Below are 23,648 nucleotides of genomic sequence, written 5' to 3'. Positions count from 1 at the left end.
TTTTACACACAAACACACACACACACGCACACACACACACTTTTCCGTTCTGCATACACACAGAACCACATTGCGTTATCCCAAGTTCATGTTCAGGCGCGAATTTCTTTCCTTTTATCTTCTCTCCGCCTGTACTAGAGTCGTTCTACCCTACCCTCATGTGTCTGACAAGAAGACAATGTTGGGACGCACCTTCCTTGTTGTAGAGTTCATTTACATCGTGTCCGATCTGCATAGAGCCTACGCACTACCACACGCCGAGAGCGTGTGCGCACACACACATGATTTTTACTATTTTCTATTATTAATTTTCTGTTTACTTTTCATTGATTTTGTGTGCCCCTTTTGCTGTGCTCTTCTGTGCACCCCTCGAGGACATTACGCTCGATAACTAATATTCTTCACTTGCTAAATTACGGGCCCGGCTGGTTGTTTCGCTTGTTTTTCGCTGCTTCTTGTGTTGGATGATCGAAACGTACACAATTAAAGCTAACCCATCGAGGAGGTGGCTGCCGTTGGCTGGCAGGTGCTAGCATCGCCCCCACTAGCGGCAGTCATGTCATCCGAACCGACACCGACACCGCTACCACTGGCACCACCGGCTGCACCGCTGCACGATTGCTGGGCCAGATTGGTCGGATCGCTCGTGCTGCTAGCACCAGCTACACCGCCGCCACTGCCACCACTGCCAGATGAGCTGCCTACACCGGCGCCTCCATTGCCACTGCTTCCGCTGCCACCTTCCATCGAACCGCTCGACGACTGTCCAGCCTTCGATGCTGCCTCGTTTTGGTTTCTGGGCCTCAGAATCAGGTTCAGGCTCGGCTGAATGGCAAGCTCTGTAACGGAAAGCGAAAGATTAAAGAATTAATCTGTCCCCATTTAGAAAAAAAAAACTTGTCATATTCTGCCGCACATTACCTTGCTCGGTGAAGTTGAACAATGGTGGAAACTCGCGACCATTCGGTAGGTACTTGCTGCCTTCTCGCAGCTCGTTGAAGAACGGATGAGCGCAAGCCTGCATCGGTGTGATTCTCGTGCCCGGTGTGTACTCCAGCAGGCGGGAAACCAGCGCAATCGCTTCTGGTGGGGTGCGTGTCCGGAACACCTTTACGAAGGAAAACAGTGAGCAGAAAAAAAGAAAGAAAGAAAGAAAAAACAGATGGAAAACGTGTGTGTGTTAGTAATTCGGGTAAGTTTGCAAGTGCGATCGGCCGAACACGCATTGCATTGCGAGCGCCGCGCAGTCCCATATATCAGTGCGTGTGACTAGTAAGTGAAAACAATAAAAAAGAAAAAAAAACACATTAAGACAAGTTAGGGCCAAACGAGGTGAAAACACTCACAGAGGAAGGTGCGTCAGAAATTAGCGAGGTGGGATAGAATTAAACGTGAACAAAAACAGAAACAGGAACAACAGCAGCAGCACGATATTTGCCGCCCGAGCGCACCGGACAAAACAAAAATGTAATGGTAAGTAAAGGAATCACAAAAAGAAAAGAAAAACCATAGCTCGCGTAAAACGTTAGGAATGTTGTCAAACTTGCTAGTGGACGTTTTCGCAAGGAGTACACACGCACGGCGGAAAAATGTGGACAGTCACTCTATAGGAAGTAGCACAAACCGCTGAAGATGATTGGTGATGCAGACAGGAAACTGTGCTAACTCATTGGCTTATTGGTGGTGTAAATGGTAATATCTATTGAAGATGTGAGAGGAACTATAGCAGGTGTCTCCAAACTATGGCACGCAAAGCTGTCTGTAATGTGGTCCGTAGAAATCATTTATAATCAATAATTTACCTGCTCGTATTTTTTAAATATGAATATAGAATGGTCAAAATGAAGGAAATTCAGGTTTTAAGAATCATTTCTTTTCGGCGTTCTATATTATCAATATATTGTTTGTTGTACCATTTATGTTGTATGTTGTTATCAACTGATTTGTTGTTATGTTGTATGTTGTTATTAACTGATTATGGTAAACTCCAATTGATGATTTGTTCGTTCCATGGTTTCTACCCTTTGGAGCTAAAAACGATTTGGAAATAGTGAGGCACGTTCTGACCATCGGCCATAATCGCTTGGTCTTTTAGAAAGTAGAAAAAGTCATGCAGAGGACCAAATCCTGCCAACATTTAAACAATAGTGTACGGCTCCTTTATGTACAGAAGACACAACGAAGAAAATCGTTATTGAACGTAAAGCATCCCTACTAACGGTGCGTAGAAATAACCGAAACATGGACTATTTAATTCTAAACTTGCCGCCCATGTTTAAGACACGAAGCCCTTCATTTTAATGTCTAAGACAAAGGGCATACATTTATTTTTGCAGCAACTCTAGAAATAGAGTATCAATGAGCCCGGGAGTCGTTCGCAAGGATGTATTATCTATGCGAAGTGTTCAAAAATGTTGTCAATATTTTCAATTGCCTGCAAGTATGATATCTGTTATGGTGACCGCCAATAATGTAAAACCACTTTTATGTACAGTTTTCAGAAAACTAATTTCGTTATTTTTACTGGGTATAACTTTACCAAATTTTGGTAGAATGATCATCAACTATTGAACTATCTATAGCATCTTTGTTCGTGACCAAAAGTTCATTAAATCTTGGTGTAATAATAAAAAAACGGTAATAACTTTGAAAATTTTGGACCCAAAAAAATCTAGCATTTTTATGAGCACACATAACCAATCCTAGATTCGAAAAATGCAAAAAAAGAGATGCACCTAAGCTACAAAGAAATTTTTCTTTGAGTTTTAAAATTGATGAATATTCAGTCATATTTTCATCAAAATCGGAAAAAACACTAATACTCAATTTCATGATACATCCAATGACAGCAATATGTTCCCAAAATGTTCTACTAACTTTCACAAAAAAAAACTAAGTAGATTCATTGAAAATTGGCTTCACAATCGCATTTTTACCTCTTGTGCAACAGTTGGTGGTCTTAATTTATTCGCGGTCACTGTATATCCTTATGCGATCGAATGTCGACGACTTGTTACGAGCGACACAACTTTCCGCCAGAGGGCCAAGTCGTGCAACGCAATCTGCGTACGCAACAATATCGATGATGTCAGTGTGACCACTCAACACGGTCAAATTTGTAACTAGAAATTTAAAAAGCGTCAGACGTTTCAAACAAGAGACTCGATTCGACTCAACCAGTTCAGTTAAGGTGGAATTGGTAGAAATAGGTGCGTGATATACCATAGCGAAGCGTAACGGTGCGTCGATGTTGTTATAAAATTTCAGCTTCCATTTATGGCGAATGATTCGAGGAAGCCCTGTTATCTAGGCCCCTTTTACGCATTGTGAAAGAGGGATGAATGTTTAAGTCATATAGAAGCGAGATAAAAAATATAAATGATTCTCGGTATATGATGACTGCAAGCAGTTTTCGAATGTTTGTTTGCTGCTTTCCCCTGTCACAGTCGAAAGTCGAATGGACACAAACGAAAACAAAATGTGTGGTGCAGCATATGCTTGAAGGTGCTGCTGGTATGTTAAACTTTTAAACACCTCAAAAGAAAGCGAGTAAAAATGCTGATTTCAAGCCTGTACCAGGGTGGAAGCACTAGCTTAGACAGGATAAAGTAGAGCAAAATGAAAACAAACGCGTAGACAAATAACACATTGGCAGACGGTCAAACATAACCAGAGGTCAAACCGAACACTGCATTTAGTAGAATAGGGTTTGCATTGTACGAGCGCGTGTGCGTTCGTGTGTGCGTGTGTGTGTGTTTCTTGTGTGCATGTGTAAGACAATTCCACCAACTGCATTAATTTCACCACCATCAGAAGATGCACCAAATCATCGTTATTAATGCATTATTATCGTCCTTCATTAGTTTCGAACGTGATGCTTTCTACAACATCATAACAAAAGATACAAAACAGATAACAGAAAAGGAAAAAAATAGTAGTAAAACAGAGAGTAGAAACAGGGTAAATCGACACATGTTAAAAAGTAGAAAAATTATCGTTCCGCTTTGTAGCCACGTGTCTTGCGTATGTGAGTGTAGGTATATACTAACAGTTGTTTGATTAAACTTCTAAAAAGATTTGTAAAGTTTATAGCAGGAGTGCGCTCAATAGAAAATTGTAGAGTCAAGTTATTATGATTGCATGTGCTGCAAATAAGCTACTATTCGTCCTCCGGTTGCTCATAGAACATAGAACGATTGCTCATAGAATGAAGATCAAATAAGTTAATCGTTTCTTAAACATCCTGCAAGAATACTATGCCTCTACGTGTCTAAACTCTACTAAATGGTGGAAGAATGAAGGTAGTGGGTTGTACATTTTTTGAGTACTGCTGGGTGTTTGGTGGTTTGGGGCTGTTTGGTAGTGGCGCCAAACTGAGCGTAAGTATAGTAAGAAGAAGTAGAGAAAAAAAAAACTGATAGGCTAGCGGTAAGTTCGTTCCTCTCTTATTTTCGACAACAATCTTCCATGTTCTTACTCTAATACGTTGGTGGTCGGTCTTGGTCGTGGTAGGGAAAGACATTCGCTCTAGCATTAACTGAAATGAGTCGAAGCGAATCGTACGGAAAATGATTTCTGTTTCCGGTAACTGTTGTAACTGTGGGGAATTGACAATTTCTTTTTCTGTTAACGGCATCTCTAGGTACTATAAAAGCAGTTGGTTCGTCACCGATTTTCAACACGAAACACACCACACATTTGGCGCCATTGACAAAAAAAGCGCAGGAAAGGTATGTGCAACGAGAGTGATGATACTGAAAGGGACAAAATTATTTGAATTACGGAGAAAGATAGGGATGAATAGAGGAAGAAAGCCTTTAGAGGATGTAAAGAGAATATCTCCATATGCAGATATTTTATCGCGAAAGGTAGGACGAGAAAAGGGAGTAATAAAACGATTGAGTTCCTCAAGGACTTTAGTTGTGATCGAATAAGGGATGCAAAACGGGAATGATCTTGTGAAGAACAACAGCAACGCTTCTTCTATACGCTACACGGGTGTCAATCGGCAATCAATGCTGAATATGAGGAGGCACAACGTGTCCTAGAGGGGGTTTGTGCTGCCGAATAACGAATCATCCCATATCCATCGTACCTTTTGCCATGGATGACTTTTGATCTGCGGGAATTTGAACTCCGTGTAGTTGGGATTCATCTCTTTGATCTGTTCTCGTGTCGGTGTGCCAAGAACCTTGATGATTTCCACCAGCTGATCGACGCCCGAATCGCCCGGGAAGATGGGCTGTCCAAGCAGCAGCTCTGCTAGCACGCATCCCGCACTCCAAACGTCTAAAAGTAGACAAGAAAATGGGAAACAATGTGGTTTAGTAATGATGATAACTTTAACATCATCTCCATTATATGATCTCTCTCTCTCTCTCTCTTACCAATCTTGGTGGTATAATTGATGGCGCCGAATATCAACTCCGGAGCTCGGTAATATCTGGAGCAAATGTACGACACGTTCGGCTCACCGTCCAGCAGCTGCTTGGCGCTGCCAAAGTCGCACAGCTTCAGAACAGCCGTCTCTGGATTGAGCAGCAGGTTCTGTGGTTTGATGTCACGATGGCAGATACCGAGCGAATGGATGTATGCAAGACTTCTGAATAATTGATACATGTAAATCTGCCGTCGGAAGTGGGTCGATCAGTTGAGCGGCAGCCGGAAGGAAGCACGGATGCGGGAAAGAGAAGATAAACAAACAAACTCCCAGGTCAGTAACCGACATGTCATGTTGATGATCTGCTTTTCCCGCTACTTACTCGGATATAGTTGATAGGTATCGTTAATTTGTTCTTAGCATAGTGACGGGCGACTTTATAAACCGTTTCTGGGATATATTCGAGCACTAAGTTCAGATAAACTTCGTCTTTCTATAAGGGGAAGAAAATAAGAAAAATTCAACAAATTAGTGAAGTGCATTGTAAGAAGTAAAATTCCAATGGAACAGGTTAATGTTCTTCAATTCAATTAGTAGGCAAACGACTCTTGAACAAATTAACAACTTCACACTGTGAAACAGCGATTATTACCAAATTAGCACAAGCGTGTACTTGTGGTAAGAACATGTTACAATAAGACAACCATATCCCAAAGTTTGTGAAATCTACAGTATAACGAATAGTTTACAGTCTGGAAGAGAGAACCGGTAGTAGTTGGTTGGAGGAACTACTGTACCTTCAGAATACGTATATACTTTTTTCCATGAATCAATGAAACAGGTGCTACGAATATGTAGCTTCTTTTAATCGTTTCTTTGATTATTGTTCCTAAAACGAACCAAATCGAACTGCTTTGAACTGGTTGAATATATTAATGTATGGTATCTTTTAAATTCATCTCACTTTAACACGCATATCAACGTGCACACGTATGAGGTACGTACGAAGCAAATGAACGTAACAGACAACCATTTGTGCAAACAGCTACCAAACGCTGGAGAAGTCTGTAAAAAATGTTCCTGCAGTTCCAGTTTAAACAAAACTTCTGAAGAACCAGTTCGAGGTTTAGATAAAAATCTTACATTTCTAATGCCTTCTAATGCATATTTGTTTTATACAATATTATTCACACATTCAAAAACGGACATACACACTACTCTCCTCACAAGTTTTAACTGTTTACTGAAGACTTTTTTTACAAATGTTCCCTGAATTTTGTCCCAGTATCGGCACAACTGTTATAGCGAAATGCGAAGACAGGGTCTCTTTGTATGGTTAAAGAAATTAAATCACAAAATTGAAAGAAAAAAAGAAAAAGTAAAAACCGACGCGGTCGCGAAATGAATCTAGCGATTAAAAGTGGTAGCGAAAAACCAACCATGTGATAAGGAACAAACACACACACACACACACAGATACACGCTCGCGCTCGAACCTCAACCGTGTGTGGTGCTTTTTTTTACAAACAAAATAAACAAAACCAATAGGGATTTATTGCATTAAAAATCACAAAACACACACAAACACACACACACACATTTACACACAGTGGAACTCATTAGCGCACGTGGTGCATTGGGGAGATCGGATAAGCTTTGGTTTTGCTTAGTGGAAATGTTTTGTGTTTGATTTTAAGTAGCATCACTGCATTCCACATGCTACGGGGCTAATCAATGGAGTGTGGAAAGCATCTCAGCTATGTGTGTACGTTTGTATGGGGCGAGTGGTGTGTTGTGGAAAGCATATCTAAAAAGAGATGTTTAATAGTAGAGCGGTCCTTATGCCTTGGGTGGCGGTGGGGGAGACAAGGGCACTGTCGAAATCAATCAACGGAAAGATGGATGGGGAAAGGTAAGAGTTATGCTTATTAAACGTCCAATAATTGCCACACAAAAGAGCGCTTGGCGAGCATATACAGTGGGGTAAAAAGGGAGTCACAACTCTAGCGCACTCCGTTGCAGCTGCATTTCATTGCAGTACGGAAATCGCGCCGCGGGGAGCTTATAGCTAGCTTTGTGTGCACATTCGTTTTTTTTTTCACATTCGTTCATTCGAATTTCGAATTTGTCTCTCTACCTGCGACTGCAAGGCACCGGCAAATAGTCCCATGTCCAAGGGAAAATCATCACGCTGTAGAATGTGTGGTGTTTTTATTTTTTTGTTGCGAAATGATGATGAGATGGTGCGTATTACGTACATTCAGGATGATGATGAAACATATTTGATCAAATTGTTTGGAAAATATCATTGGTATGGTAATTTTTATTTTTTCGAGTCAAATAGTACGACGATAGAAGATAAAAATGGGCGATTAGATGTTGGTTTTGTGTTAGAACAAATTGAAATAAATAAAAAAAGAAAAGAGAGTAGATTAATACGAAATTGATCATCGGTTCGGTGACAATGCAATACCACTCTTGTCATAGCTTAGACATCGACATGAAGAACTTTTCTAATTGAGCAAAACTACAAAACTACAGGCAACTGCTATTCAGAAAATGAATACGCGAAATAATATGTTGAAAATACCATGTGATAAATTGTGGAGTATGATAAAAAGATTACTGTGGGAACTGGGTTGACGCAATAAGTTTATAATTGGACCAACTGAGTAGCATAATCAGCAAATATATTTTAACATGATCACCATTCTTTGTAGTAGAAAATTTTAATGTGACGCTGGTATAAAAAGTGTTTTTCAATATAGCTTTTACGGCTTATAATGGATTAAACACGTCAGAACGCTTTATGAATTTTAACAACTAAATACATTAAACTCATCTCAGACACAGTTGGACTGAGAAATTTAATTTCTGTCCTTGCAGAAACACCAATGTTTTCAAGTCTTTCAGTCCAGCAATGTCTTGATAGAAATGATTAAATATGAACTTGAACACAATAGAAGAAAAGATTTCCAATCGATTTGAAAATGTTCCGATTTAATCTGGAACAGAGTCTTGAACGTTAAAAATTCTATTGATCTACAGAATAAAGAAATTAAGAATACAGGGTTTCTGAGTAGAACTAGATAAGTGCGAGGCATTTCTAGACAACGCTAAAGATGAACTGGACAACCGTCGCCCTTTCTCAACAGTGGTCAAATTGTACTGGACAAACGCTAGGTTGAATTGGACGATGGTCAAGTAGAACGGGACAGTCATATTTGAAATTGTTGGTGAAACAGTTGGAAGCGTTTCGGAAACGCTTGGCAAGTATTTGAAAAGTAACCGTTGAAATACACATTTTTTTAATTTACATGCATAACATGCATTCAATAACAACATTAATGTAGTTTGTACTTTGTACATGTTTCAAAGCGGTAAAACAAATAAATATTAATTTTTGTACGCCTGATTTAGTATTTTTTATTCTGTAAAATATCCAAGACAACAGCTACAAGAACTCGATTCAGTGATTATAAACAAAAACGTCTTCTGTCATCTTCTGTCAAAAGACAAAATTTTGAACAGGTACTGATCGTAATTATATTCGGTGTGAAAGTATACCTACGTTTGAGAATGATTTAATGAGAATGATTTCAAATATGACTGTCCAATTCTACTTGACTTTCGTCCACTTCAACCAAGCGTTTGTTCAACTTGACCACTGTCGAGAAAGGGCGACGGTTGTCCAGTTCATCTTGTGCGTTGTCTAGAAATGCCTCGCATTTCTCTAGTTCTACTCAGAAACCCTGTAACATCTAGTTCTGGAAGTGTATAATTCGATTCAAATCAACAATATTACAAAATAAACAACCAGTTCCTTAGGTACGTTAAGCAAACGAACGAAAGATGAGCAGTTAATTTTATTTTTTAATATTTTTTGTTAGCCAAATAATTGTAATAAATTTTAATAATCAGCCAGACAGCCAAAATGTGACCGTTGACTTGGAACAAATAATTCTGAATCAAATGGAATGCTTCTTTTATTTTTAATGTCCTATAATAGCAGCAATAGCGTGTATTTAAATGTCGAAAGTATCCGCAAAAACTAGCCTATGATGCATGTTGCGAAAGAAAAAGCTCAAGCCCACCTTTCCACATACACATCCATCTGCAGAGGATGCTAACAAATGAGTAGCAAATGAGTGACAAATACTACACGCTAAGCGAACTGAGCAGAGCTTTTTCCGACTTGACACCCCCGGTTGGCTGGATGTGCAGCAAAAGCTGCTGCTTAGTGTGTGATCTTCTGATGGTCATGTGCTGTTTGATACATACCTTTTCGCCACTGGAGTAGAAGAAGTACTTTAGCTTAACGATGTTACAGTGTTCTAGTCGTCGCATGATCTGTAATTCACGGTTCTGGAAGAAATTGGAAAAGACAAATGTAAGCCATCAGTATTGTAAGTACGAATGCACGTGTGCGGTTGTTAAGAAGAAATGGTTGAAAAAAAAGTAAATGTAGTAATGGAGAAAATGAGAGACACAAGTCAAAAAGACTGTAAGAAGTGAATAATTATTACGTGCTCACACCCCGACAGATGAACGATTAGCAAAAGGGCGAAAGTAACAAACAAACCAAAAAAAAAACCCTCGTTTGCGTGCCGCGCCGCTACTTTCTGTGAAGTTAATCGATAATACTTATTTTTCTAGCACGGCGAATTCAGTCCACGAATATGACGAACACCGGGAGTATAATCCAATTTCTCTCATTTACCACATCGAGGGCACATTTTAACATCGACTTTAACAACGTTTCGTTTCAGGTTCTAACTATGGGAAAGGCAATACACAAAAATAAATAATACAACGCTAGTCCATATCCATAGCTAGCAGAACATAAAATTCACCTTTCGACTGAGGTGGGTAAAACCTTGACACAGGCAACACGGTTATTTCTTTCCGGTAGCAGCACTGGCTATTGTACGCACAAACACAGTCACGCAAGCACACAAAACCTCCGCCGTGCTCCCAATCGATAAATGGTGCGGAGAATTAAGCAAGGACAAAAATGATACTTCCGTCCCGACCGTCCACCAGGTCGGAGTTATTATAACTTCAATCGAACTAAAACGGTTTTTGTAGCGTTTTTACAGAGCGAGTGGAATAAGTAAGACATAAAACCGTTCCTTCAATTTGAATTGCATGACATATGCATGTGCTACAACAACAGCAGAGGGACGACTTTAATGGTAACCTCTAACGGCCAGTATTTACGCGCATTCGTTTCTGATTAATTGACCTAAAAGTTGCTTATGATAATATTGTGATGATCATCCACGATGATTCAGGGAACTCTCACTACCTTCGATTTCACCCCCAGTAGTTTAAACTGCTTAAGACCGGCTCGTTGCAATGGATTGTTTTTGTCACGAAAAGATTGTTTGTGTGTCCATCATGTAGGAGTGGATCGTGATTCAGCTTCATTAGCGTATTGACTCATCAGTAAACAAGATATTTGATACTGTCAACATCTTATCTGTTTCTTTTTATGTTTTTAGCAAGTCTATTGCTTCTTTTGAAAAATTAAAGCTACATTCTTCTACATACAAACCTTTTATTCGTTCTAAACTTCCACTTCCAAGAAAACTGGTGGATCAGTCATCAGTCTATAGCTGCTCAAAAGTAGCTCAAGCTCAAGGATCCCGACGATGTGTGGCATCCGTAATTTACATGCAACCGCTAAACTGCAACACCTTACACCGCGCGTGCATTACCCCCACACGCGCACAAACACATCGTCGGCGAATGAATGATGCAACGAGGGCATCCTGCCGAGACTCCTAATTAACATCGCATTACAACAAAACCAGTGCCGAGCAGCGCGATATATGCGAGCCGGAAATGAACAAGTGTAAACTTGCAGTTGTGTTTAAAGGCTACGACTACTATGCTCATGTATGGTTTAGTCTACACACCTTCCTCTACACTCAAGGTATCATAATTGAATTCCTGTTGCTGCACCCACCCCACCTGTCGCAATCGCTGCTGCTAATAACATCCTAATGATAGTCATATTAGCAACGCCCATCTTCCTAGCATTGCTCGTTTGTTAGTTAGAAGTATTGTGCGGTCACCAGCCACCACCGAACTGGCTTCTTCACTTACTTACCTTAAATCGTTTGTCCTGTAACACCTTCTTGATGGCGACTAGCTCGCCCGTATCACAGAGTTTCGCCTGGAAGACGACGCCGAAGCTTCCATTGCCAATTATCTTAGTATCTGTGTATGATACTTCCTGTGGTCTATCTGGGCCTTGTCCGGGTGTTGCTACAACCGTCGTCACTTTGGAACCGTCCTTACCTGCGAAGGGAGAGAGAGAGAGAATGGAAATTCGATTAGAAATATGATTCCAGGCGTCAGTCAGGTGGGTAAGCGTATTGCAAGGAAACCACCAAACGGCTAGCGCGAACTATGATGCTAGGAAAGGGGCGCTTGATGATACCCGCGGACATAAACCAGATGAAGAATACATTTTACACTGCATTTTCCACCGATACTACTGATTCTGGCGATAGATTTGTTGCCGTATATTGCTTTCCATTCGCTTCCAAGTTTTTTACGCCTTAATTGCGGTGGCTAAAGTTGTAAAAGCAGAAACGAAAACCAAGCTTAACAGCGACACTCTCGACGAAAAGTGCAGGATTCGTTGTATCTTGACAGGGTCTTTGATCAGCAACGTTCCAAGGACACAAAGTTTGTAAGAATTTTTCTCTGTTGACCACCACCGTGTCTCTGCCCACAGGAAAATAAAATATCGATCTTCTGATGATTTACAACACACCACCACCACATTTTATGGTTCGCGTTTGACGGTCCTATAACCGTTACAAACAAGAAGAAAAAAAATGTTGTAATAACTTTTACGAGTCTATTTTTAGCGGCTCGTAGGCTACTGTATAATAATTATTCTCGCTGCCAGTTTTGAGCAGAAATTCGCCTATTTTGATTTTCTTGATATGGTTTACATGATTTACATGAACAATTCCGTGGGATGTGAATCATTCGGAATTCGGAGAACACAGAAATGCTTGGCTTTCTTTTGTGTTTCCACTTTTTAAAAGGTACACCAATCGATTGGCTCATATTTTTACTGCACATGAGTAGTAGTAGTGACGCAGAAGCGTTCGTGGGCTATTATATGATGACGATGGTGGCGTTAACCATATATTCCACGGTTGTGGAGGTGAAACTTTGCATAATTTATCCACAATGGGTTTGCCCCGCCATATCTGCGGCTAAACTGGGTGCCCCCCGTCAACGTAGTCGTCGTCTTCGCGGCAGTGTGGGTAAAGTGAGAATTCTACTACCAGAAAAAAAGCAATCGATTAGAGCAATTATTGCAATTCGTTGTAAGGAGCACAGCTTCAGAGATCGGTAATGATGAGGACAAAAATATCGTTGCAAGAAAGTGTATCAAAACTTTGCATCAACAAACCTAGAAAATGTTGAATTTAATCTCCAAAAAAGGTAGGAGCAGCAATAGTTGGCAACTGCTCAAATCAGGTCAATAGAATTAGTATTGATCGCTCTTGCTCTAGATTGAAAAATGAAATTGATATTAGACTGAAACATTAGCCTATTTTCATGCCTCCTTGCTTTGTGCTCAGGCCGTGGCATGGCAAATGGCAATTGATCTACGCCATTTTAGTTTATTTTGTCATCGTAACAAAATGATAAACTTTCTTGCTACCAATACCAATGATCACCGTGTTAAAAAGGATAAATTTTACGCAATAAGTTTAGCAATACGCGGCTCTACTGATACTTTCCAGAAGAAAATAACTTACGACATCATGAAAAGAACAATTTGAAAGCTATTTTTGACAGATTACACTGTCGTGCGTCGTAAGATTGCACCTTTGTCCGGCTCTAAGATAACACAGCTTTTACCGGTTCTAGTCATTCAAAAAGACACTACAATGAAGTTATATGTCAATGCCGCCACGAGCCCCAAAAATAAAGATTACATGCTGTCACTGACGCAGATTGGTAATAACTCTGTGTCGATCTTATTCATTTATGGACAATCGTTATCTCATTACACAATGTGCAACTCCCTCGCAAATACAATGCAACGATACCTAGGGCTATTGATTGCAAGTTTTATTTACAATTAGTGGTACTGATAAGATAAATCTTATGTTAGGATTTCGTCGTCTAGAAAAAATAATAAGTCTGATCTTGATAGTAAGACATAAACTGGGTCAGTAATTAGTGAGGGCGTTATTGTCATTTGCGTTGAGTAATGTAGAGATACTAGACATTTCGACGATCATAGAAACAGAAACATATTCCGTCTACATCACTTTGCAAACAAATGGATGATAGGCGCTGCAAAAAGAGACAAAAAATTTGCATCAATGTTCACCGTGATTAGTTATGCACCAATACTTGTTCTAAATACATTGCTATCATACATTGGGTGCTCCAATTAGGACGGCACGTCTCGCAGTGTAAAACAAACTGTGCGCCGACCGAAGGTTATCATTCCGAGCAGCAGCAGGTTATCGCGAATCCGAACAGTCAGATCATTTCAAAATATATTTATTACTAAGAGGACGAAGCGTGAAACCTTAATACACCATAGGATTGGTTTTTTCGGTATTGTATTTAATTTTACTCTTATCAGCTGATTAACTTTTTTCCAAAATGTCTTCCATATATTGAAACAGAACTGTCACACGGTCGTAATGTGAGACGGAAAACAGTGAAGCTTTGTTTCCTGAATTTTTGTTACCAACCTATAGCATAATATAGGAATTAGTTGCTGTTGCACGATAAGCATCGTAAGCAGTGTCTATCGGTAGTGTGATCAAAACCTGTGCCCTTGTGTTATCACGGCAAAGACGAGCCTCCGCAAAATAAAGCTCGGTGATTGATAAATCTTGCACAGCATTAATGGTAGCGGTTAATTCATGTGAATCATTATTTATTCTTTTATTTTTCTCCTGGACAGATAAGCCTTCGTAGGTAGTAAACAAAGAGACCGGGTTAAAGGAGAAATCGTAGGTAAATTGTTGCTAACCGTAACATGATTGAAGTTCGTGATAAAGTCTGGCCGGGCACCATTGCGTGATTTTACAAGTTGCAGGTTCAGAAAGTGTAAACTAGGGCTTTTTTCAGTTTGCTGTAAGGTAATAGGTTGATGCGATGGGAGTTTTATATTTATAGGAAGTTCGTAGGACAGCAGGTTCATTGACTAGAGCTCATTTACGCCAAGGAGTTCCGTAAAAATTTCATTAAGAAAAGTATTATGAACATAACTATACGGCACTGGACCGTCATAATTAATTATAAATAAATAAAAAAGTATTATGAACAATCCAAGAGCAAAACAGTCTAGCAAAATATGGCTTAAAGGGCTAGCGTGTTGATACATAGTGCTATTTAAAGCAGCGGACAAATCGCATCAGGTGCTAGTGTCCCGGAACGCAACCCGCGCGCTATCTCTCCTTGACACCGAAGCGACGAGAGTTCAGAGTCAAATAGCTGATTATTTGTCTGGTAACAAACATCTTACCAGCCCAGAACGTTCATTATCTTCGCTTCCGCCGCCAGTCGTCAGCTTTTGCCCCTGAACGTTGCGTGTTTATAAAATCGTAACAGGACGGGCACATACTATCAACGGTTCACGAATGATGATGATGACGGTGCCATTTCTATCTAGCGCGTTCTTGTTTGTTTACCATGCCCACCTTTCCCCCACCAAGGAACATTTATTCGACGCAAAAATACAAGTGAGAACGAGAATTTCTGTGACTCTTCTGACTGAGCAAATGTAGCACCGGGAGCAAACTCCGACACGCAAAAACATTCAGTTGACTCTCAAAGGTGGACGCAAAATGTGAAAAACAAACGTCATCATCACTACTGGCGCGGCTGGAATAAGTTGCTTGCCGCATGCGTAATATTTTTATTCCACATTCCACCAACATAAGGATTTGGTGCCCGCGTGGCGTAGTATAATTCGTCATTTTACAGCCTACATTCCATTTCTAAACGACCTTTTCGCTACTGCCGGAAGTGGCTCGTTTTGATCATGACCAAAAGTTCGCAACCAAACGGAATTGCGTTCAATGCGAAAACCCGGAAAGTGAGCAATACATCTGTTTGCGGAAGTTGAAACTAGACGACGCGAGTAAGACGTAACACGAGTAAGACTATATCGTGAGTGGATGACTGGTGTAAGCTGGCGTTTCCGTTTCGTTTCCCTTAAAACCCGTGCACATACATACGCACTATAGGGGATACACGAATAAGTTGATCGTGTCTGTTAATAGAAGATCAGTGATCGCCTACTGTAGGCGATCCATATAGGTGAATAGGAGAGTTCAACGGTAAAGGCTGCAGCAATTGAGTTCCGTATAGTATTGGAACGGGTTTTTGCAGCGGTACATGCGGTCTCACTTTCAAGGCCCAATAACTAGCATGCTTTAGAGGTAAGCTAAGCAAACCCATTGATTCATACGCATCAAACAGTGTCAACATGACGATGACGAGGTACCCCCGCTATCCCTGGACGAAGTCATCAGTGCCATCAAACAGCTGAAATGCAACAAATCAGCTGCCAGCGATGGGCTGGTGGCAGGCCCTGTGGGCAGAGACGGTGGTGGTCAACAGAGAAAAATTCTTACAAACTTTGTGTCCTTGCAACGTTGCTAATCAAAGACCCTGTCAAGATACAACGATTCCTGCACTTTTAGTCGAGAGTGTCGCTGTTAAGCATGGTTAAGCGAACTGTTCAAGATGGGTCCGGAGAGGATTTCCGCCATCATGCATCGGCTGATTGTTAAGATTTGGGATCAGGAAGAACTACTGAACGAATGGAAACTGGGTATCATGCACCCGGGCAATGGCGTCAGGATGGACTGTGCTAACTTGTGCCTATAAGATCCTGTCCCGAATACTCTTCTGTAGACTGGAGCCCCTGGCTACAGATTACGTCGGAAGCTACCAAGCTGGATTTGTTGGAGGCTAATCGACAACCGACCAAATCTTTACTCTACGACAGATCCTCCAAAAATGCCGGGAGCAACTGCGCCGGTGTGCGTGGCGTCCTACCATCTGAAACGCGAGGAAAATACAATTGGATTGAGCATCAATGCGACGAAGACAAAATACCTGCTTGCCGGAGGCTCTGATCGTGATAGAGCCCGACTCGGAAGCAGAGTATCAGTTGACGGCGACGATCTCGAGATGGTAGAGGAGATCTGCTGCCTTGGTACGATCGTAACTTCGGACAACAACGTAAGCAGTGAAATCCGAAGGCGCATTGTTCAGGGGAATTGTGCCAGAAGACTCCAACAACACACGAAATGTCCGATTTACCGCACCTTGATACGTCCGGTAGTCCTCTACGGGTGCGAGTCTTGGACTATGCTGACGGAGGACGCCAATGCTCTCGCCATTTCGAAAAGGCGGGTGCTAAGGACTATCTTTGGCGGTGTGTGCGAGCAGGGCGTGTAGCAAAGGAGAATGAAGTACGAGCTAGCTGAGCTGTTTGGCGGTGCTGATATCCTGACGGTAGTTAAAGCCGGAAGGATACGTTGGCTGGGACACGTGATGAGTATGTCGGACACATGCCCCATCAAGAAGGTGCTCGTCAGCGACCTGTTCGGCACGAGGCGTAGAGGAGCACAGCAAGCTCGTTGGCTGGATCAAGTGGAGTCTAACCTGTCGGAGATCGGATGCAGCCGTGGATGGAGGACTGCAGCCCTAGACCGAGTTTCCTAGAAACTAATTGGAGTCCGGGGACACGACGTGTTCAATCCTGAACAGGTCAAGAAGAAGAATAAGTGTCAACATGGGTTCTAAAAATAAATAGTCAATAAACGATGTCGATAAGATGGCTTCGTTATTGAAGACTTCAGAAAACTATCACTATTTACCAGCACGACACACGATAAGTGCTAGATAATTGGTAGCATCCGTACGTGTGTGTGATTAAGTGATAACTAGTCCTGAAAGGCAAGAAACCCTCACCATTTAGTCGGAATTTTAGTTTGCATTTACTAGCAAATTGATGAGACAAGCTTGGTTAAACATGGGTTTTACGAGCAAAGCTATTTTTAAGGCCTCTCTGTACGCCTGTTCGCTGAAAAAAAGGAAATTAATCGCTCCAAATGAGACTTTGAAGCTTTGAAGGGTGGTAATAAAATAAATAGTTTAAGTGTACATAAATCCTTCACTTTTACTGCACGCGCACTTCAATCGAACCACAAACGTTTATGTGTTTTGGCTGTTTAAAGTGTCAGTTGTGTGTAAGAGGTGAACGTAAACGTTCACACTATTTGCCTTATAATTCACAAACGACACAACGACTGCGGGATGACCGATCGTTCGTTGAGTGTTTCTCGCACTCTTCCTACATGCTTATTTGCACATTAATCAACTTGCGCATTTACCTGACGTCAATAGACTATTTGAGAGAGGGTTGACTTTGAAAAAACCTCTGCTAGAATGAGTGTACTACAACGCCACCGTTACACGGTAGTTCTGGAAGTAAGTCCTGAGCGGGAAAAAGGATCACCGGGTGTGCCGAGTGCTCATTTAATTTAGTACAGTTCGTTAAACGACAGAAGTAATGAGTAGCGTGTTGGTGCAATTGCTTCATTGATGAACATTAAAATCAGGAAGAGAATTTATCGATAATTGTGTAAGCTAAGACTTCAAGTCTTTCAATCATTTTCAAGAATAAAACAGAATTAAATGCAAATCTTACATGTTTTGTGCAGCAACTTATCAATTAGTAGCGCAAAATTAATTTCTGTTTAGGGGCGCGGTCGCCTGCTCTACACGAGGACATGACACGAGGATTTGTGGATGGCGAAAAAATCGAACGTCGCGTTTTAATCCTCGTGCCTTTGCTAAGAAAAAGCCCGTGTGCGATAAGGGAGTGAAGTTGATAATTGCTTCCTGATGACGAAAGTAAACAAAACAATTAAATAAAAGAAGCCTCATGCCACACAACACCTGACACACTAGGTGGCTCTTATCACCAAGGTTAGGAGGGGACATTACGGACGTTTTCTGTCTCCCCCACCCGTTCTTTGCACGCGAATTTCACACCCGGTGCTAGCTGCTCTATTATTTAGTGCTACGGACAAATATTTAATTAAACGTCGCCATCGTCCGGGTTGGTGACGACGATCAACTTGATCAACAGGGTAAACAACTTACACATCTCCTTGAGTTTGCGGGACAATCGGCTAAAGCTGAAGCAGGAACACTGCACCGGTGGCTCGCCGTCGAGCGAACCACCGTATTTGGCCGCCCGTTCGAGCTTCTTTTGCTGCTTCCGTTGCCGCTTTTCTTCCGCCAACTGTCGCTGGAGGGCGTATTTCTCGCGAATCTTGGGACTACCGTTTTCATCGATGTAGTACAGCGTTTGTTCTAATCCATCGTACTTGTTGATTAGTTTCGGATCGATGGCAAACACTTGCAGCACGTTTGGGTCAAGTGGCGGTGGACCAGGTGCAGGTAGCTGTGGCTTCACTAGCGGATTGTTCGGAACAGGAACCACGGTAGCGGCAGTAATTGTTTCTTCCTCACCACTACTGCTGCCGGTTGGCTGTTCCACTATTGGGGCCATTTGCGATGTGCCACCCGTATCGCTAGGTCTCACCGGAACGTTGTCGTTGTCGTCGTCGTCGTCGTCGTCGTCATCGGCCTCTCCGAACCCATCCGTATCGGTACTATCACAGGCGGTAACTACCTTCGGTAGCGCTTTCGGTCGTGGACTGTTAACGTCCGGCAGACTCTGGCAGGTACGATCCTTCATCAGACGCAGTTCTGGCTTCTTCTTACCCAGCCGCAGCGTAATGCCAACTTCCTCCTCCTCCTCCTCATCGTCGTTATCTACGCCGTTATCGTTCCCATCCATGGCGGGGTCGTCTTCCTCCTCCTGCACGACCTTTCGCTGCAGTGCATCAGCGTTGCTTACGCTATTATTCGTTTCCAGTGCCGCGCAACGATCGCGATCCAGTCGTGGTGTGGGTTCCTTTGTGCGAGCGCCAGAGCTACCACTACCGTTGGACAGCAGCCGGGACATGCCGATAATGCTGCCAGTTCCACTACCCGGTGGATCACGATCGATGTCCTGCATGGAAAGGAACACACCGGAATCGGAGGCGGCCATTTTGGCGTCGGCAAACGAAGGTAGCGTCTGATTGTGACGTTGCTCATCATTTTCACACTCACTGTTGTGTTTCAGATTTTCGATGCGTCTCCGAAACACTCCCGGAAGTGTCACAATTGGCACGGTTGCTGCTGCTGACGACTGGGCCGTTCCTGCCATTCCGCTACTTACACTATCATTCATGTCTTGTACCGTAGTCGCTACTGCTGCCATCTTATTTCGAGTGGAAAATTATGGCACCGACTTGAAGATTATTTGCAGCACTACCGCGAGCACTCTTCTTTGCTTTGAAGCTTTTCTGTGGTGCAGTAGGGCACTGTCACTTGCTATTTGTATTGCACACTGTCTATGGAGATTAGAGTAGCAAACACACACGCACGCTACTTAGTGAAGAGAATAACAAATTTATCTGTAAAACATTTGAACGATTCCAACTCATATCTTAAGACCTTCGAACGAAACACTCCCAAAGTTAGACGATTGTGACCCGACAGTATTTAATTTCTGTGACGGATGATGTTGTCAAACGTTATCCCAAATTTGACAACCTCAAATGACTGCTTTCTAAAGGGAACGCACCACTGCAAGCTTGGAACTTTAGGAAAAACCCCACACACCGACTTGACCCAACGTGACGCGCGATACGAAATGGCGTTAAAGAAAACTGCAAACGTCGGCACGTTTGACCGTACCATTTGCACTTCTTGCACCGACTGTTTTGCTCCGAAACAAGGTCTCGCTGTGTATACATACTGCGGCTTGGTAGTGGAAGAGGCACACACCTTACGCTCCTTGTCTTGGTTTGAAGTTTGCAGAATTACAACGCAACAATTCGCAACACGGAGGTGGTGCGGGGCCCTTGGGTCCACTCTCTATCGAACACACAACAACAACAGCCCAACCACCCAAAGTGCGAGGAAAGCGTAGTGACGAGCCGCACACTCACAATTCGTGAAAGTGGCCTCCCAACCCCAAAACGAAACGAGTAAAGCAGAACCAAGAAATTGCGTCTTAAATCAATCTGCGCGCCACCCAACAGACTCTGATCTCTGATGCTCTCCAACGCCGCACACCTTTGGATGCTGGACAAAACGGGACTCACGCTTGACAGAAGATCCTACAGAGGTTTACAAAAAGTGGAACTATGGGGAGGAGTTGTTGTTAAAATGGCGCCATCCCAAATCCTGGGGGGGGGGGGGGGGGGGGGGGGGTTAAAAACCCCAAACAACATTCAATTTTATGATCTGCGCCTCGTCTCAGGAGCATTTAAGGGACGCTTTTTGTTTACGAACAGCAAAATCACAACAAATTGAGCGAGAGAAAACATCCGAACATAGCGAGATGATCTCGCGCGTACTGTCAAAATGTGGATTCATCGAGGGGAGAAATTATGGAGCCATGGGGACTCCATATTGGAAGTGTAAATTAATTTTGAAGAAGAAATTACATTGAACAGTGACTTAAATTTGTCCAATTTTTTGCAATAAGAAACGAAACACAACCCCCACAAACTGTAAACCAAGGTGAAGGTTGTTGCATGCCTCGCGTTGAAAATCAAAACCTTCGGAAAGATAGCAGCATAGAATCAAACGCATTAGGCGCATTCCACGTCGGTGAGACATTTTTCTTATGTAAAACACCCTACGGCACCTGCTAGACTGCAAAACGCACGCTGTCTCGCTCTGGCTTATATTGTTGACTGGTACTGACACTACCCAGCAGCCGGCTGGAGACGACAGGTTAGTTAATTATTTGCAGCTGGGGTTTTTTTTTATCAGCAACCGGTTTCTAACTTCCCCCCAAAGGAGCCAGTCTACGCTACTGTCTGTGTGTATGAGGATCGTCCTTCACGATCATCATCATCGGTGTGCTTAAGATCGTACGTTTTTAGCATCTTGGGTGCTGATTTTCTGCTCACATAACGGAATGTTGGTGGAAGCTTTTGACAGTTCGATTCGATACGTCACCACACAACATACATTCCCCTAATTCCTGCTAGATAGGCCAAAAAGCTGCAGTGAAAATTCGATCTGATGGGGCTCGACCAACGCGATAAGACGTGGGGAGTCATCGGCAGCTCGCTCAGCAGGGGAAAAAAAGAGGTGTCAAAAGTACACGTGTATGGGTTAATTTTATTGTGTTGATAAAACATGTAAAGTGGATACACCGCCAGTCAGGGAAGCCGATAAAAACTGATGAAATGTCGTTACGCGATTGCATCAGCCACATTCCTAGCTTGACGAATTGGACAAACGAAAAAGAAGGTAAACTAAGCGGCGCAATGCTTTTCCATCAAATTACCGATTGTTAACCAGTGAGCCATAGCGAGGAAACAATTCACTGTGCTCTGAAGCACAGTAGAACGAAAGGAGCGATCGTCAGTCAAGGTTACACACAACCATTCGCGCGCTGCGTTCTTTTGTTGCTCTTTCATTCTTAATCGTGCAAAGTAGGCATGGTGGACAGGCGCTAAGCCAAGAGTAAAAAAAAAAAAAAAAATATCACCCAATCACGCACCGACAGACACAACCATAAAAATGAACTACGAGTCGCGGTGTGTAATCCGTGCCTGAAATTGCTCCAATGATTGAAAAATTAATGAAATGTTTTATAAATGGGCCTTTCTCTTACGCTGCGAAACTGGATACGGTCACAATCCAATTGCTAATTCAAAGACAGCACACCAATGGGGAACGTTCCAGGCGAATGAACCTTATTTTTGGTTGGAAGTGGCTATTTTCTCGTCAACTCCGCGTGTCTTTAAGAGTCCTCTTTACAATAAAAACTCTTTCAGTAGCGCGTTTACAATAGAGCTCGGATATGTCCAACCTCTCGTGTGGCGTGCATCTACCACCATTGGACGATGCACTTTATTTAATTTAGATTTTGTTTTCCCTGTTGTAACACACATACCAGCGGTGGTGCGGAATAATAAAATACACACGCTAACCGTTTGCACTGGGCAAGTCTCGATCGATCGAAGAAAAGAAAAACCAGAGGTTCATGTGTTTTCGACCAAAGGAAGCACATCGAAACATGACCCGAGAGATGATGAAATCGTTAACTTATTAAAGATAGTGTGCGCCTCCGGATGGGAGGGATGAGGAGGACACGAAGGACGTTTTATAAATATTTATCGTGTTACCACCACCGATTGGACAAAAGGAAAACACATTCTTCCTTTCAGGGCGCAGTTCGATGCCACATATGCCATCCCATCCAGAAAATCTTTGACTTACATGAGTGCATTGGGATTGGAGACTTTCCGGTTTTTTCCAATTTTTTTTTTAGAAATGGCATTTTAGCATCTGTTTCCGAAGATTTTTTCCCTAACGATTACAACTACAGTAAATCCACATAAGGGGAATTACATCTTTTTCAGTGTTTCAGTTGTTATGAGGAGCCAGAAGCTAGATCAAGAATGAAGCTGAGGATGTACTTGGCAATTTTTGAGCTCTTAGAAGCATATTACGGGGAGATAATAAATAGCCCGCTGGACGACAAGAGCGTTGGGAGGACGCGATCCCTTGGACGTCGAAGTCTCTCTCTCTCTCTCACAAGTAATCCTCTTTTTTCGGAACATTTACATCTCGTAACAATAACAGATGCGCATTTAATGCACCGCGCGTAAAAAAGTTTGCCATGATGCGCCACCGCATCAATTAACCATGGGTAGCGGTCAACGAACGATATCATTCCTTAAGCTGAGCAAAAGAGAGAATTCAAAGAGAACCCGTTGCTCTCGGGCGAACTTATGTCGATCTTCCTCCCCTTCCCGTATTAATGACGGGATCAGACTTAAAGGCTGTGTTCGGCACCCCAAAGACTGAAAGAAGGCTGTACTAATATTATGCTAACAACAGTGCATTTTACCATCAAATTCATCTATGTTGCGAAATTTCTGATTCGATCTATGCCTGGCGGGAAGAGTTGAGTTGAGATCCACTACAAGAGCAGCAGTGTAACAACGCGGCATGAAAGTTTTTCACATCACATCTCCTTCCTCTCACTGCTCACTGCCAACAGCGTACACAACAAACACATGCTCTCCGGCTGGCAGCTTCTCTTTCCTCTCTATCTGTTACGATCAGTTCACCGTGGAGGTTGGCAACGCACAACATAAAA

The 23,648-nt window shown here is 42.3% G+C and overlaps 1 protein-coding gene across 1 annotated transcript; it reads right to left on the bottom strand.

The window, feature by feature from the left end:
- Positions 1 to 452: 452 nt before the first annotated feature.
- On the bottom strand, positions 453 to 19,910 carry LOC126557098 (protein kinase shaggy-like). The gene is made up of 8 exons (XM_050212753.1): positions 18,566 to 19,910; positions 11,496 to 11,686; positions 9,662 to 9,745; positions 5,763 to 5,873; positions 5,388 to 5,625; positions 5,096 to 5,289; positions 922 to 1,108; positions 453 to 839 (listed from the first exon to the last, which is right to left on the bottom strand). Exons 1-8 carry the CDS (start codon positions 19,734 to 19,736, stop codon positions 490 to 492), a joined length of 2,526 nt encoding a protein of 841 aa, XP_050068710.1. The 5' UTR covers positions 19,737 to 19,910; the 3' UTR covers positions 453 to 489.
- Positions 19,911 to 23,648: the final 3,738 nt, after the last annotated feature.

Source organism: Anopheles maculipalpis, chromosome 2RL (assembly GCF_943734695.1).
Source record: "Anopheles maculipalpis chromosome 2RL, idAnoMacuDA_375_x, whole genome shotgun sequence".
NCBI lineage: Eukaryota > Metazoa > Arthropoda > Insecta > Diptera > Culicidae > Anopheles > Anopheles maculipalpis.
The sequence above is the reverse complement of the archived record's forward strand: the minus strand, read 5'-3'. Positions and strand labels throughout refer to the sequence as shown.